This window comes from Periophthalmus magnuspinnatus, chromosome 9, assembly GCF_009829125.3.
Source record: "Periophthalmus magnuspinnatus isolate fPerMag1 chromosome 9, fPerMag1.2.pri, whole genome shotgun sequence".
In the NCBI taxonomy this organism is placed as follows: Eukaryota; Metazoa; Chordata; class Actinopteri; order Gobiiformes; family Gobiidae; genus Periophthalmus; species Periophthalmus magnuspinnatus.
The window spans coordinates 13,916,209-13,929,863 of record NC_047134.1 but is presented as its reverse complement, the minus strand read 5'-3'; the positions used below and the strand labels follow the sequence as shown (position 1 = coordinate 13,929,863).

Below are 13,655 nucleotides of genomic sequence, written 5' to 3'. Positions count from 1 at the left end.
AAATCACGCTCTACAGGCTCCCTCCCTGTGCGTGCTGTGCCCAGAGCTGTGAGATAAGGGCACAGACACACAGGCTACAGCCAATGCACTCTCCCACACTTCGCATCACAGCCATCTGAAGGGACTGCCCTCAATGACACGGGATGATTATGTACTTTAAACCTTCGGTAAAGCTTATTGTTAATAAATAAAATATTTTTTTTTAAAATTGAGCAAGAAAAAACAATTCCAGGCATGACAGATGAATGGTTCTTTTGTTTTTTGTTGTTTTTTTTCTGCAACAGTTTCTATCAAAAGTAGTCAATCAAAGAAACTCAACATGCTTGATAAAAGGTCCTTGCATCTGAGGCCAACATACCATTCAGTTTAACAAGCACGCTGCACCGGATCTGTTTACAAGTTAGCCATAAAACCTGAGCTGATATTCTCTGACCTAATTTCTTCTGTGAAAATAGATTCAGCACCTCTTTCTATTCAATCTTATTACATTTCTGAAAATGTTGTGTTTCAGATTCTCTCTGACGTCTGACCCAAGTTTATTGTGGTAACATTAATCTCTGCATAATAATAATAATAGACAGGGTGTAGTCTGACACATGAGAATACCACCTAATTTCATCCTTTTCTTCCCAGGATAAAGACAACTTTTATGTTATTGTGTTAGACTAGAACAAGCCTATACTTACGCCAAATACACACATGGGTTGTTTTTTTAATAGAAAATACCTTCTCTACAATGAAGTGGCCCAGTTTTTCACAAACCCAGTGGCCAAGGTGTGCACATACACAAGAAATATAAAAAATTACTTTTGCTCTCCAGCTACAGGGATGTTTTTCTATTTTGGGATTGTAAAAAAGCAACATTTTTAGTTAGAGTAGGGAAAGGTCATATAGAAATACAAACTTTGTTAAATGTCCAGAGCAAAATGGTAATGCATATGTCTTTTTAATGTCATTTTTAATTTATTATTTGTAGTTTTGATGAGTGTGAATGGGCTATTGATTCAAACGGCTTGAACACTGAAAAGCACTATATAAATGTGAACTTTTACAGTTAACAACAATAGCAGGACATTTTAATAATAATAATAATAATAATACATTTTATTTATATAGTGCTTTTCAAGACACTCAAAGACACTTTACATAGAAGAACAATTTGAAAAAGATACAAACATTTAAAATCAATACTCATAATAATTAAAGATTAAAAGCAACTTTAAACAGGTGAGTTTTTAGGTGTTTTTTGAAGATGGTGATTTTATCTAAGTACATTTTTTATACATACATTTTGTTGAATAATTTAGATAGTGGTTGGGTTTTTCCTTTCGGTTGGGTTTTGCATCCCTTTCAGTATTATCATATCATTATCCTAGAAACTGCTGAGCTGGCAGTACTGTGGAGTATGTAGATCAAGGTCATAAAAGTGTGATTGGTGTTTCTGGTGGATGTTTGTTAATGGGTATGTCATGGCTTCAGCATTCCTCTGTAAACCCAACAAAGGACCGTACTAAGCAGAAACCCAGATCTATTCGATGTATGCAAAGACTGAAGCAGTTTTGTACTAAATGGTGTCACTCACAAACTTACTTGTGCATTTGTTCATCTCAGCTCAGCAAGCACATGGTTTGTATGTGCATAAAAGTAAGATAATTGTTTGCTGAGATGACAAAGATGTAAGGCTTAAAAGTCATATTAGTCTTATTACATTATTTCAATTATGTCCATTCTCTTATGGAGTGGCTGTTTAGTTCCTCCAATGCACCGCTCATTGCACTCTTCATTACACTGAATGGAGTAGACTACATTACTCGTTTATGGCAGCCACTCTATAAGAGAACCAACACCATCATGAGAGCTCTTCTGAACCCCAGTCCACCGTACATCTCCATCTTAAAGCCACTAACCACTGCTGAAGATAGTGAGGTTCAGATCTTAGCCAGAGAAAAGAAATGATTTGAGAGGGGAGTTAAAGAAGCTATTTTTGTTAGGAAAGACAATCCTTTCTTGAACAGGAATGTGGGCCTGAGACATCACCCTATCCCCAATTCCATCCTCAGACCCAATGCAAACAAAGTAAACAAAGATAACAAGAGAGAGAGAGACAGTAGGGCCATTAAAGGTTTAATGGAGGCCATTAAGGCTGAAACTGGAGACAACAGCTGTTTACAGTTTCAGTGTAGTTAGCTCCTTCCTTCAGACAGATATAAGGCAGTGTCCACCAGCAATCTGATCAGAAATGAAGAAGCGACTTGGATGAGCAGCAAAACTTCTTCACTTCTACAACAATTTGTCCAGTTGACCGATTTAACTTTGGCTTTTACTATGGATCAGACCTGGACGACTGAGGGATTACACAGATATCCAATTATTTATTTATTTATTTAATGAATAGCCACACAGACAGGTATTTATACTCATATCTCATAATGGCCCAGTGGGTGTAAGTTTGTTTTGCAATGAAAACTGACACTGAGAGCTGCTATGCCAGTCTGACATATATATTTATATATTTAACCTCTGCAGCAGGCAGCATGTGGAGTTTGACAACTTGTTTTGATGGAAAACAAGGGGTCAGTAGGACATATTTGGTATTTCTACATATGGAGTATATTGGAAAGCTGTCATTGATATACATTTGGTAAATTGGTGTGAATTGGAAATACAATTACACTTTGCACAACTTGTGTGTCAAGGCAGTGCTTGTAAAAATAGATTATTCAATAGGTGGGTATGATGCTTGTAACAAAACATGAACTTAATTAAGTAATGTATAAAAACATTTTCATCTATATACATTCCTATCTTCCATAAACTTTCTGTTGCTGAATGATAAAGTGATGACTTAGACACATAGAGCTGGAAGCAGTGACAATGACTGAGAGGAACTTACTCATCACATCACACAGCATCCTCTGTGTAGACCGGAGCAGGCTGGTTTCATCCAGTGGTTCAGCGTCAGCATGAGACAAAAATACAATGTCAACTATTGTGGTGTTCAGAAATGTCAGGCAGGCAATGTGCTTCAGAGAAGAAGACAAGGCGGGAGATAGGGAATGTATGAAAACAATTCTGTGTATCTTAAGATCATAGAGTCAAAAGGAGACATAAAAAGAGACATCTAAAAATCTATTTTATTCAGGTAAAAAATGTATAATTTCTGCTTCAAAATGCTTTGCTATTGCCCTATACCACCTTTTATTTTAGATAAAACTGTACACATATTCAATAAAGGTGAAATTTCTTTTGAAATACTTTTTACTATTACTGTTGTATGTCTCTTGTGCTATAAACACATTTACCAGGAGTGAAGGCAATTTTACACAGCCCTTCTTAACTACCATCTGTTATGTGACATAACAGATGGTAGCAGAAACTAAAACATATTAATTCTTTCAAATTTCCCATAGCTTTGAATTGCTTAGATCCTTAGCGTGTTTTACTTGATAGCATAAGTCACACATTCCTGCCTGTGTACTCAGAGATGATGAAGAGGCCTCTGTGCAGCACTGTTCACTGAGTTTGGAGGGAAATATTCTGCCAAGAACTGACTCAGACAGATTAAATAAGTTTTTTGTTTTTTTTATTTGGCCATTGCCTCTGATCATTAAAATTACTCACATAACTGGAACAGTCTGGTTTGGGCCACTCTTGTCCCAAAGTACTTGTGTACTGAGTATTGTCTGTTTGGTATAAACTAGGGTCTCATACCATTCAGAAACACATTTAGTTTTTCTTCTTTGATGTTGTCACTGTAAATGAGTTGGATATTAGATACTTTTTTAGGGACCACTCCAAACCCTTAAAAAACATTGATTACTCTGTGCTATGACTAACGTGCAGCTCTACTCATTCATGTTATTTATGAGCAACATGAGCTGACATGAGCAAAGTGTACACAAATCAATTTGGGGGCAGTTTTTCTGTCAGAGAATACTTCCTTTTTGTTCTTGTCTTGTTTAACATAGCTTTCCTGTGCATATTATGTTGTTTATGTTTGATTGCCAGCTTCTAACATACAATCCCAACTGAATAGGCCTTATGCACTGTGTAAAATGTATATATGAAAAATAGTCTGATTTAAAAGCATGTTCTCCCATGAAGCTTTCTGCACTTGTTCCAACTTGCACATTGAATGATAAAGCTAAGTTGTTGTAGGCTTTAGTATTTTTATTAACACCAATTTAGGTAGAAATTGTAACTTGACTCTGCTTCCCAGTTTCTCCCAAATCTCGTGAGAATCCAGCTGCTGTGCTGGATAATGATTACATACTTGTTGCAGATATACTGTAAGTTTGGTGAGTAAACAAGGTCATTTGAGTTTTCTCATGCAACAGTCATTTCCTCTCCCTTTGCCTCGTCCACTTTCACCTTTGGGAAAAGTGGGTTAAAGATAAAAAATGATTGCATCCACACAGTCCACACTCAGAGATGACCCAGTCGGTGGCCTAAAAAATGCCTCATGTATCAATACGCAAACAAGGCTGACTAAAGCAATAACAACATGTTTTATTTTCTTAAGCTTTCAAAGGTCATTTCTTTGCCTGTGTAAATGTGGACAATACTGTACAGTGCAACATTTAAAGTGTATGTGGAAGTGTATATGAATAGACAGGGTGATTAGTAAGCATAGCTGGATTGGATGTTTGGGCCCAGCAGTGTGGAATAACATTGTGGGACAGACGCAGAGTGGACAGCCTGTAGACATTGCACCTGTTGTTTTTCAGGAGTAGAAGACACTCAGAGGGCAGTGTGATCCTCAGATGGGACAAGGTAGGGGGTACGTTTGTGACTCAGGAGAATCTGAGCCGGGACAGGCCCGTGTCATGAGTCAGCCAAGGCTAAAAAAGGAAAGTGAGCAATTTCCAGACTGCACCGAGCTAAAATAAGAACAGCACTCTTTAGCCTAGGCCTCCCGTCTGCAACAAGGTCCAAGGACTTTGGGCTGAATAGAAAACACATCAAGTTTCATCTTGCATAACGTGATTGCGTGCCTCTGCCATGCTATTGGATATCGTGTTTTATTTGATCCTCTTGGTCAAGGTGACATTATAGACAGAAACATGGGCAGTCAAAAACTTTTTAGCATTATTTTATTTATCCATTTATTACTTTAATTAATTAATTACATAATTATTAATTATATTCTCACAACCGTTTTCAAAGGTGTTAATTAGAGATGTTTACTGACAAAAAGACCCATCTTTTGTCAGTAAGGAATTCTGTATACTAAGAACCCTGAAACATTCCATCACTTGCTCATTTTGGCCTCTTTAGCTTCTGTCTCTATGATAACCAAAACCTCCATAACATAACCCAGCCTCATGAGGTTTGCATCTTGGTTGGTGTACAAGTGTGTGATATGGAGAGCATGTACCACGCTTACTATGGTGCACTTTGGTATGTGATCCATGGGATACCCAACATGGGAACAGAGACTCTATAGTAGCTCTCTCAGCTCTTAATAAATATACCACAGACAAATGAGATAAATAACATTCCCATGGTCATTGGCCACTATGTTCACAACATAATATGCAACATGGGCTAAAGATGGCTAAATGTAACATGCTCCACTTAATCCACATGCAGGTTGAGCAGCAATGCCATTGCCATCTGGTTTGTAGCACCGTAGTGACAATGAAATGTGTGGACAAAGATCATAACAGTATATTTAGTGAGGCTCACCTCTTTTTTTTTCTCTTCCTCAACTGTCTACTCTGCATGGAAGTAAATAACTTGTTCTTGGCAAGGTCACACCTTTGTCTTATCATGCAGAACTGAATCTTCTTATGAAGGGCATTTTAACTATAAATTACATTAATGTTTGACCAAAATCAGTGAATGTGTGGAGTATTGACCCAACAGTAGCTTACCGTACTTTGGTCAATTATTGTGAGGTCTGGTTAGTGCATGTGCTCTGCTGCTGATCTACAGTTGAATGAGCCTGGCCTTGAGCCCTCAGTGAAACATGCACAGTCACAGGGGCTGCTCAGAACCTCTGGACCACTGGCTGCTTCTGGGTATGGCAGGATTATCCAGTGAGAGGAAACAGCTGAGGCCTGCGTAGCGTCAGCACTTGCTAATCAACACTCTCTGTGGATATGCACACATGCATGCATGCCCGCCCAATAATAATCCCTCCTTCTTTTATGATCGCACAGGGGTCAGACACCCACAAAGGCCAGGCCACAGAAGTCAAAGGGGGACTGGAGGGACAGGACAAAAGGCAAACGAAGTGTGAGGTCAAAGCTGCTGCTGAGTCATCACTGAAGCTGTCTCTTTCACAGTACTTCTCTATGAACGATGAGCTGTAGTATTATCTTTGAGGGCATTTGTCTCTCATCTGTCCTTCACTGCTCCAAGTGTCTCCACGGTTTCAGTCCTGTTACACAATCCCTGCAGCTTTCATAAGAACTTGTGTGTTTTTAGCTGACCTGAACCAGAACATTATATCCACTGACATCCGGCCATATATAGTTTGCTGAGCTACCCTTGCTTGCACAAAGCTCTGTGTTTTGCAACTAAATTGTAACAACTCTTATGTAATGGCAAAATCAATCAGCAGCATTGAGTTGTACTTCTGAAATGTGTCGTGTGTAGTAGGGCAAAACATGGACTGCTGCGGAAATATAAAACCCGTGTTTGTAAAGTGCTGCAGGCCTGCATATTATTATTTAGTCACTTGTCATTGGTTTGTTATCTTATAAACTAAAACTGCAACAAGCTCGAAAAACAAAGGCTGCATAAAGTTTGTACATGGAGGAAAAGTAAAATATAGACTTTATAACCCTGACTACTGTAATCCAATCTGATGAGGCATTATTTTGTCTTTAGCTCTGTTGACAATAAAAGATGTACAATCTAATCATCCAAACCAAAAATACACCAAGTTTCAAACTAATTATTTATTTAAATCAAAGAGAAGAACTAGACAAGGGTTTAATCATTCAGAACCTAGTATATTCATAGAATATTTTAACATCATCATGATTAACAGGTCAAAAAGATATACAAAAACAAATATACAAATGGAGAATGAAGGGAAATAGGTGTGATATTGCACTTTTCCCCTAAAATGTCTCAGATGCCCTCCCCAAGTTCTTTTGCTCTGAACATTTTAGGTCCTGCCTCTTACAGGTCAGGAGTATAGCTTAATTTTGACACTGAACAACTCAAGCAAAAAAACGACAGAACTGCAACCTGAATGTTGAAGCTTATTTTGAGTGGCTGATTTAGCGAATCACAGACTTATTAAAAGTGAAAGAAGCAGTTTACATGCTATTTATGTTGCCTAAATGATTCTCAGTGGGGGAGGGTGCTGGTCAACAGCTGCCACCCCCTCAAACTGAGGAGGTTCACAAAGGTCATAGACTAACTCAGTTATATTGCTAATCTAAAAAGAAAACTAAGTGAATGCCCACAAGTTACATGAAAATAGAAAAGTTAATCAAGAAAACCAAAAATTTCAGGCCTGTCCAGAAAGTTTTAGAGTGAAACACTAGTTTTTCAAGGAATATTTGCCATTTTCCCTTTTTGTCCTCATAAATAATAACATGGAAAGTCTAAAACTAAAAAAAACCCCAACAAACAAGAAACCATCAGTCGAAACAGATTATGAATTTAAAAAAAAAAAAAAAAAAAAAATCAACTGGTCTTTTCTGTATCAAGGCCACAGAGATAAGTTCACTTAGTATGCACCGCTATGAGCAGAGAAGCTGCGAGGTTAGTTACCTGCACGGTCAGAAGCATGCAAGCACATACAAATAAGTATGAACTACATTTTAAATGTAAACTCATAGGTGTACATATACATTTAAAAAAAGCATTTAAAGCAATACAGTGATGCATCCTACACAATGCGGCATGATTACAGAATTCTAGTGTTACAAAATGTTTAGTAGGATTTTGTTTTATTCCAAACCACCATTGATTGCTTACTTTTACTTACTACTATTTGTATAGAAAAAAGTGCTACTTATCGTTTTTGCTCTGTCTGATGCAGCTGGTCTTAAGTGTTGAATGAGTTAGAAAACCAATGTATTACTCATTTCAACTTACTACACTACTACTACAGGACTACTTCTACTTGTTCTGACCAGTCTGACCAGACAGTTAGCATTGTCACAGTGGTTTTACTGGACATGAGTTTGCTTCTGCCTGTTTTCTCTTTTTTTGTAAGCATTCTGGCTTGGTTGTCCGGTAAAACACTGCAGTATGGATGAGATGAGCAAGTGCAGCAGGACAAAAAGGGAATGTGGTTCTTTTGAAAGCTGCCAATCGTTTTCTGCAGGGTCTAAAAGGGAGATTATGAGCAGTGCAATTAAAAAAAAAAAAAAATGACATGTTTCTTTTTATTTTCTAATCATTTGGCAAAGGAGTCAAAGATTAGGGCAGACACACAAGACTTGTTTCTTGTGTGATTTGGAAGTTTCTTGCATCAAGGTTGTACATCTATCCCCAATGTACCACCTGTCATTGCAAATTGCACAGTAATAAAAAAAAAAACTGCAATGCTGCAACCTCATTAATACAGTTTAAAAGCAATTACGTATGAATAAAGCTATGGCATGGCTTGTTTACATTACCTGCCGTACTATATGTGGAACCAATAGGAGCAACATCTAAGAAAGAGAGAATGTTATGTTTCATAGTTTTGTCCACATCCAATATAGTTGTAATGTGTCATAAAAAACAATGTATTTTAACGCCTAAAACAAAAAACAAAAAATTCAGTGCATTGTTCATGTGTTTTTCAGTCTTTTCTCTCTTATGATCAAAATGATGCAAAAAGTTAAGTTTTTCAGTCTTAGTCTGGTGTATTACAAGGCCAAACTAATAGTGATTTTCACTTTCCTTAAACAGAGTCACACAACTCAAGTAAAGAATAAAATGTGCAAAAAATTCCCAAAGTAGGCAGGAGGCTTATCTCTTCTGTCAACCACTGCCAATGAATGCTTTCATTCAGAGTGTGGTAGTTTGACCCCATTGTCTTTGGAGGTGTCCACATGTGCCAAAATTTAGAAATAGGGAAAAAGCTTGGCAGACTTGAGCCCTAAGGGTCTTCCTCTTCTTCAACCACTGAGGCTCGTGCTACTAGTGGGGTTTTCAGACATGTCCCACTGTGAGCAGTTTGACTCCACAAAGCTGTACCCAAACAAACGCCTGCTCCTCTTTCAAAGGAAAAGGTTGGAATAGGTTTGTCCATACAACCAACTGTTAGAAGTCCATGTTGTGTTGGATGGTGGGATACGTCTCTGGAGGCCAGGTTGAGTGCTGTCATGGAGGACTATACAAAGCTGAGCTTTGCACACAGGTTTATTTTAGTTCCCCGAATCCAACAGGGAAACTCAGTATTAACTCTCAACGTGATGGACAGCTGTCCAGCCTACGCTCTTCAGTGCAACTGGCATGATCTGGATTTGGATCAATCTAAATAAAAATAAAAATTACATTTTAAACACGTTTTTACAAAGACATTATCTAATGTAACCTTGTGCCTACCTCAGAGTAAAGTGGAGGAGGTTGAAAGCGAAACTCATGAATGTAGGCAAACAGATGTCCCTCCAGCTCCTCACGGGCCGCTGGAACATCCAGCCGCTGTTCTTCTGTTACAATTTCTGCATAGCTCGGAGGTGCTGAACGGAGAAGCAAATGATGTGTTAAAATGAGACCAAATTACTGTTTGCTTAAACTTTAAACTGCCTCTGCCAACCTACCCTCAGGCCTCTCAGGCAGCCCCATGCCTAGCCAACTCATGCTGCACTGGCTGCTGACGCTGGAGGTGCGAGAGCCAAATGGGTGGAGCGGGATGGTCCCAATAACAAGGGGCAGGTTTAGGGACAGGTTTATCGCACCAGGTATGTCCACATACACCTAAAAAGAGATTAACTATTAGTATCAAACTCTCATGCACAGGTAAGAGTTAGGGGTAATACAAGTATGGTGTTAATCAGAATGTTCACTCCAATGTAGGTCACTGAGTAGAGGTCAGGTTGATTATACAAGGCCGTGCTCTAGTGCGATGGCTGTCAGTTTGTAGGGTAAAGTGGTTATAAGCACCCCCCAGGCAGGTGTTAGCACTGATATTCTGGGCTAATGCTCTTAACAGCATGTGGTGAGAATACCTGTTTCAATCTGAGGCCCAGATCTGATAAGGTGGTGCTGAGTCAATGTCCTCTACCAGTAACACCTCTGTGTGTTGCAACTATTACTTTTCAATCTTTAATTGATCATTTATAGGAAGGCTTGAATATTTGGTTTAATCCTATGTATGCTAATTGAAGAAACATATAAAGTATCTGACTTACCATCAGAGAGTACTCCACTCTGATAATGCTGCAGTCCAGGATGGAAGGTGAGACCGGTGGGATCTTCAGCATCTTTCCATTCCAAGTCTCAGTTTTTCCAGAGGAGAGGGACTCGCCACGCAGGTTAGCCACAAGCTGTTTAACCTCCTTCATCTTTCCTTTGGCATAGAAGGTTTGGGTCTGGTAAATGGCTGCTTTAGGCACCACCATACGTGACGAGCAGTTCTCAATCTCTGCAAAAATTTGGATTGATTCTCCTAGACGGTTTAGAATAAGGAAATGTGGGTTAATAAAATGCATTTGCAATGAATTTGTTCAGGAGCTATGATGCCATTTGGAAAAAAATCACATATTTTAAAATAACATTACCTGGTGTATATCCCTTCCTCTCAATTTTGGCACTTAGGGAAATAGGACCTGAGGTGCAGAACCAGCAGCAAAGAGTCTTGTCTTTTGTGCCTGCCTGTGGTGACTGAAAAAACAAGATTAATATTAAGTTAGGTTTTTCAGTGCAAAGGGTGCAAAGTAGTTTTGAGTTTTCATCTTGTTACACAAGAGGACTACAAGAGCATAAAAACTTACCAGCAGTAAGGGAGTGTTGATGTCAATGTGCTCAAAGACTGTAAATTCCTTCTTGGTCTTCATGGGCAGGAGCCATGGCCTGTGGAGTTCTGCTTTTACCCAGTACCGCACACTGCCATGCTTTCCTTCAAAGGAGGTAGCCAGGGGTCTGCAGACATAGCGGACAACAACGTTAATCAACAAACATTACAGACATCAAAAAATAATTACACACAGCTGATACTTACGTCTGTGGAAGCTCAAAGCTGAATGCATACTCGTGTCTTCCTGAATGGATAGTGGTGAGACCTTCTTCAGAATTGTCATCATCTGAAAAAGAAGTAGGACAATATTCCAAACACCTGTATACCATACCTGGACAAAATGATCTACGGAGACCTCTGAAAACCATATCAAAGACACGGGGTGGGGGAAGAAAAAAAGAGAATAGAATTTACTAAGATATATTTCTATAACAAGTAGCTTATTGCAGTGTCCCCCATTGTTGTTCGGGAAATGATAATCTATACATTTTAAGTTCCCCTCCAGCCAGCATAAAGCTATTGAATGATAAGGACTATATTTGTAAGGAAATAAACCACATTGACTGGTTTATCTTGTTTTAATCAATCGTTTTGCCTTGATGCTTTTCATTTGTAAAAAATGAAACGGGTTTCATTGACAATTATGATCAAATTTTCATTCATAAAATTGGTAATTTCGATCATTTTAGAGCTACAATGTGTGCTTTTGCCATCTCAGCACTCTCCCTCCCCCGTCGAGAGCCAGGCAGAGTGGTAAACAAGTGCAGAGCTGTCACTCAAAGCCAGACTCCAGCAGGAGGAGACCGGCCTAAACCGGTGCAAGCAGCTCCCACAGCCGCTGTGCTCATTACGCATTCACTATGCGCCGCCACAGTTTGCGCACAGCCCAATAATAGGACCATTCTTTTTACTACGGATCAGCTTGTTTCTTTATTATTACAACCTACGTCCACACGTCTTAATTTTTGTTTAAACTATTAATGTGCTTGCATTACATATTTAAAGGATCCATTCAAACAAAGGTTCACAAAAAGTCTGGGCATGAACCAGATGCACAAATACGCAAAATGACAAAATAAGACGCATAATGAAAGGTAAGAGCCTATACACACAATTAGTAACCATTGAGGTCCATTGAGTGATTTATATCTACACAATCTGTCCTATTCCTCCAAGGATCAATACTCAAACCAGAATAAGGAGGCTAAAGGACGAATACGAATGCTAAAATGCCACAGAAGCGACATTTGACTTTTACTTTGCAGGCGTTTTTCAAAAAGTTGCAGATATTTCTGTCTGCAAAGAGTGATGTCACCGTCCACACATGAGCACCAGAGCCAATGAGCGCGTGAGGAGGGAGGGGCCTGCGCGTAACTCCGCCCACCTCTGGTCCAGTTTTCTGAACAGGATTAAACCGCTTTGAACAATGGGTGGAAACTTAAGCAACCTTACAAAGAAACACACTAGTCTATATGTTTATTTATCTGTAAATACACTTAAAAAGTGCTCTAAGGTTAATATATTGTCATCCTATCAGAAAACGTATCAAATATTTCATTAGCTTCATATGCGCCTTATGCTGTCATTCACTGACACCTTGTCAACAAGCGACAATGGATCAAAGCCTCAAAAACAATGCCTCAAGTTATCCTTATATTTTAAATTAACAAAAAGGAGGGAACTTCTGATACTCTTAAAAAGACTGACATAATTAAGATAGAAATGGTCAAAAAGAGGATTTAAGCACTAAGCATCCAGTAGCACCCTGTGACACAAAGAGCCTCAGTGGAAAATCACATCATAAAAACACACTTCTTACCTCTTTCGTGTCCAATTAAGATGTCTTTGTGATTTAGATACTCCACTTCCTCTGTATAGTTTTGTGTGTAGGCAGTGTTGGATCCAGCATTTCTTGATTCAGTCCAACGAACTTTTGCAAAACCTTTTGCGTTGATTTTGAGTGATTTCACACGGATTTCTCCAGTGACTTCAATAATCACTCTCCCTGAGACACTATCCCCGCTTGAGAAAACGGGGACGTTACTGTCATTGAGACAGTCATAGCTTACAGTGAAGCTCTTTACCTTTCCTAGCACCATGGTGGAAAAGGAAGAGGCTACACAGAGCTAGAAGTAAAAAAGTCTGAAAAAGAATCTCATAAAAAAGATGGTGCAGATTGAGACACTGATCTCTGCCCTGCAGAGCAGAAGGCACGATCAGTGCTTTCTTTGAGAACAGTTCATTGAAAAGTGTGAAGGCTCAATAACAGCACTGGATGCTGTTATCATACGCCCGTCTCCTGCTTGGTCTCCAGTCAAAGACAAGGAAACCCCCGTAGCTCAGTCACTTTAAGCTACTGCCCGAGTGAAAAACAACCTTAAGCGCATGCGCAGCCTGCTGCCCCCTCCTTCCGCCTTCTGGAACAAGGCAGAGTTGTGGCCCAGGGCCAGATGGGAACTTTGGGCTGAGCTTTAAGGCTGTGGTCACTTCACTTTAGAGGAGAACTGGGACTATTCTCCTACACCACAGGTCACAACACAGCGAGGCTATATTCATGGGTCTCAGCGTCCTGTTTATACATGATATTTATTTATTTATATGAAGACCATTGCCCATTCTACAGATATAATTTTTAATTGGTACTTGCTTTGGTAAAAGTGGTGGATTTCTCTGAAAGGCCATGAATAGTACACGCCTATATTTCGTATTTATCTAATATCAAGCCTAATCCATTAAAGAA

General features: G+C 39.1%; 1 protein-coding gene across 2 annotated transcripts; it reads right to left on the bottom strand.

The window, feature by feature from the left end:
• Positions 1 to 6,893: 6,893 nt before the first annotated feature.
• arrdc3a (arrestin domain containing 3a) lies at positions 6,894 to 13,257 on the bottom strand. 2 transcript variants are annotated; one of them, XM_033973259.2, is made up of 9 exons: positions 12,735 to 13,257; positions 11,120 to 11,201; positions 10,893 to 11,040; positions 10,680 to 10,782; positions 10,311 to 10,567; positions 9,720 to 9,876; positions 9,505 to 9,638; positions 8,719 to 9,432; positions 6,894 to 7,565 (listed from the first exon to the last, which is right to left on the bottom strand). In XM_033973259.2, exons 1-8 carry the CDS (start codon positions 13,012 to 13,014, stop codon positions 9,364 to 9,366), a joined length of 1,230 nt encoding a protein of 409 aa, XP_033829150.1. In that variant the 5' UTR covers positions 13,015 to 13,257; the 3' UTR covers positions 6,894 to 7,565; positions 8,719 to 9,363. The 2 variants fall into 2 exon arrangements, with proteins under 2 accessions (XP_033829150.1, XP_033829151.1); XM_033973260.2 differs by having other exon boundaries at positions 11,120 to 11,272; positions 12,735 to 12,876.
• Between the last annotated feature and the right edge of the window lie 398 nt (positions 13,258 to 13,655).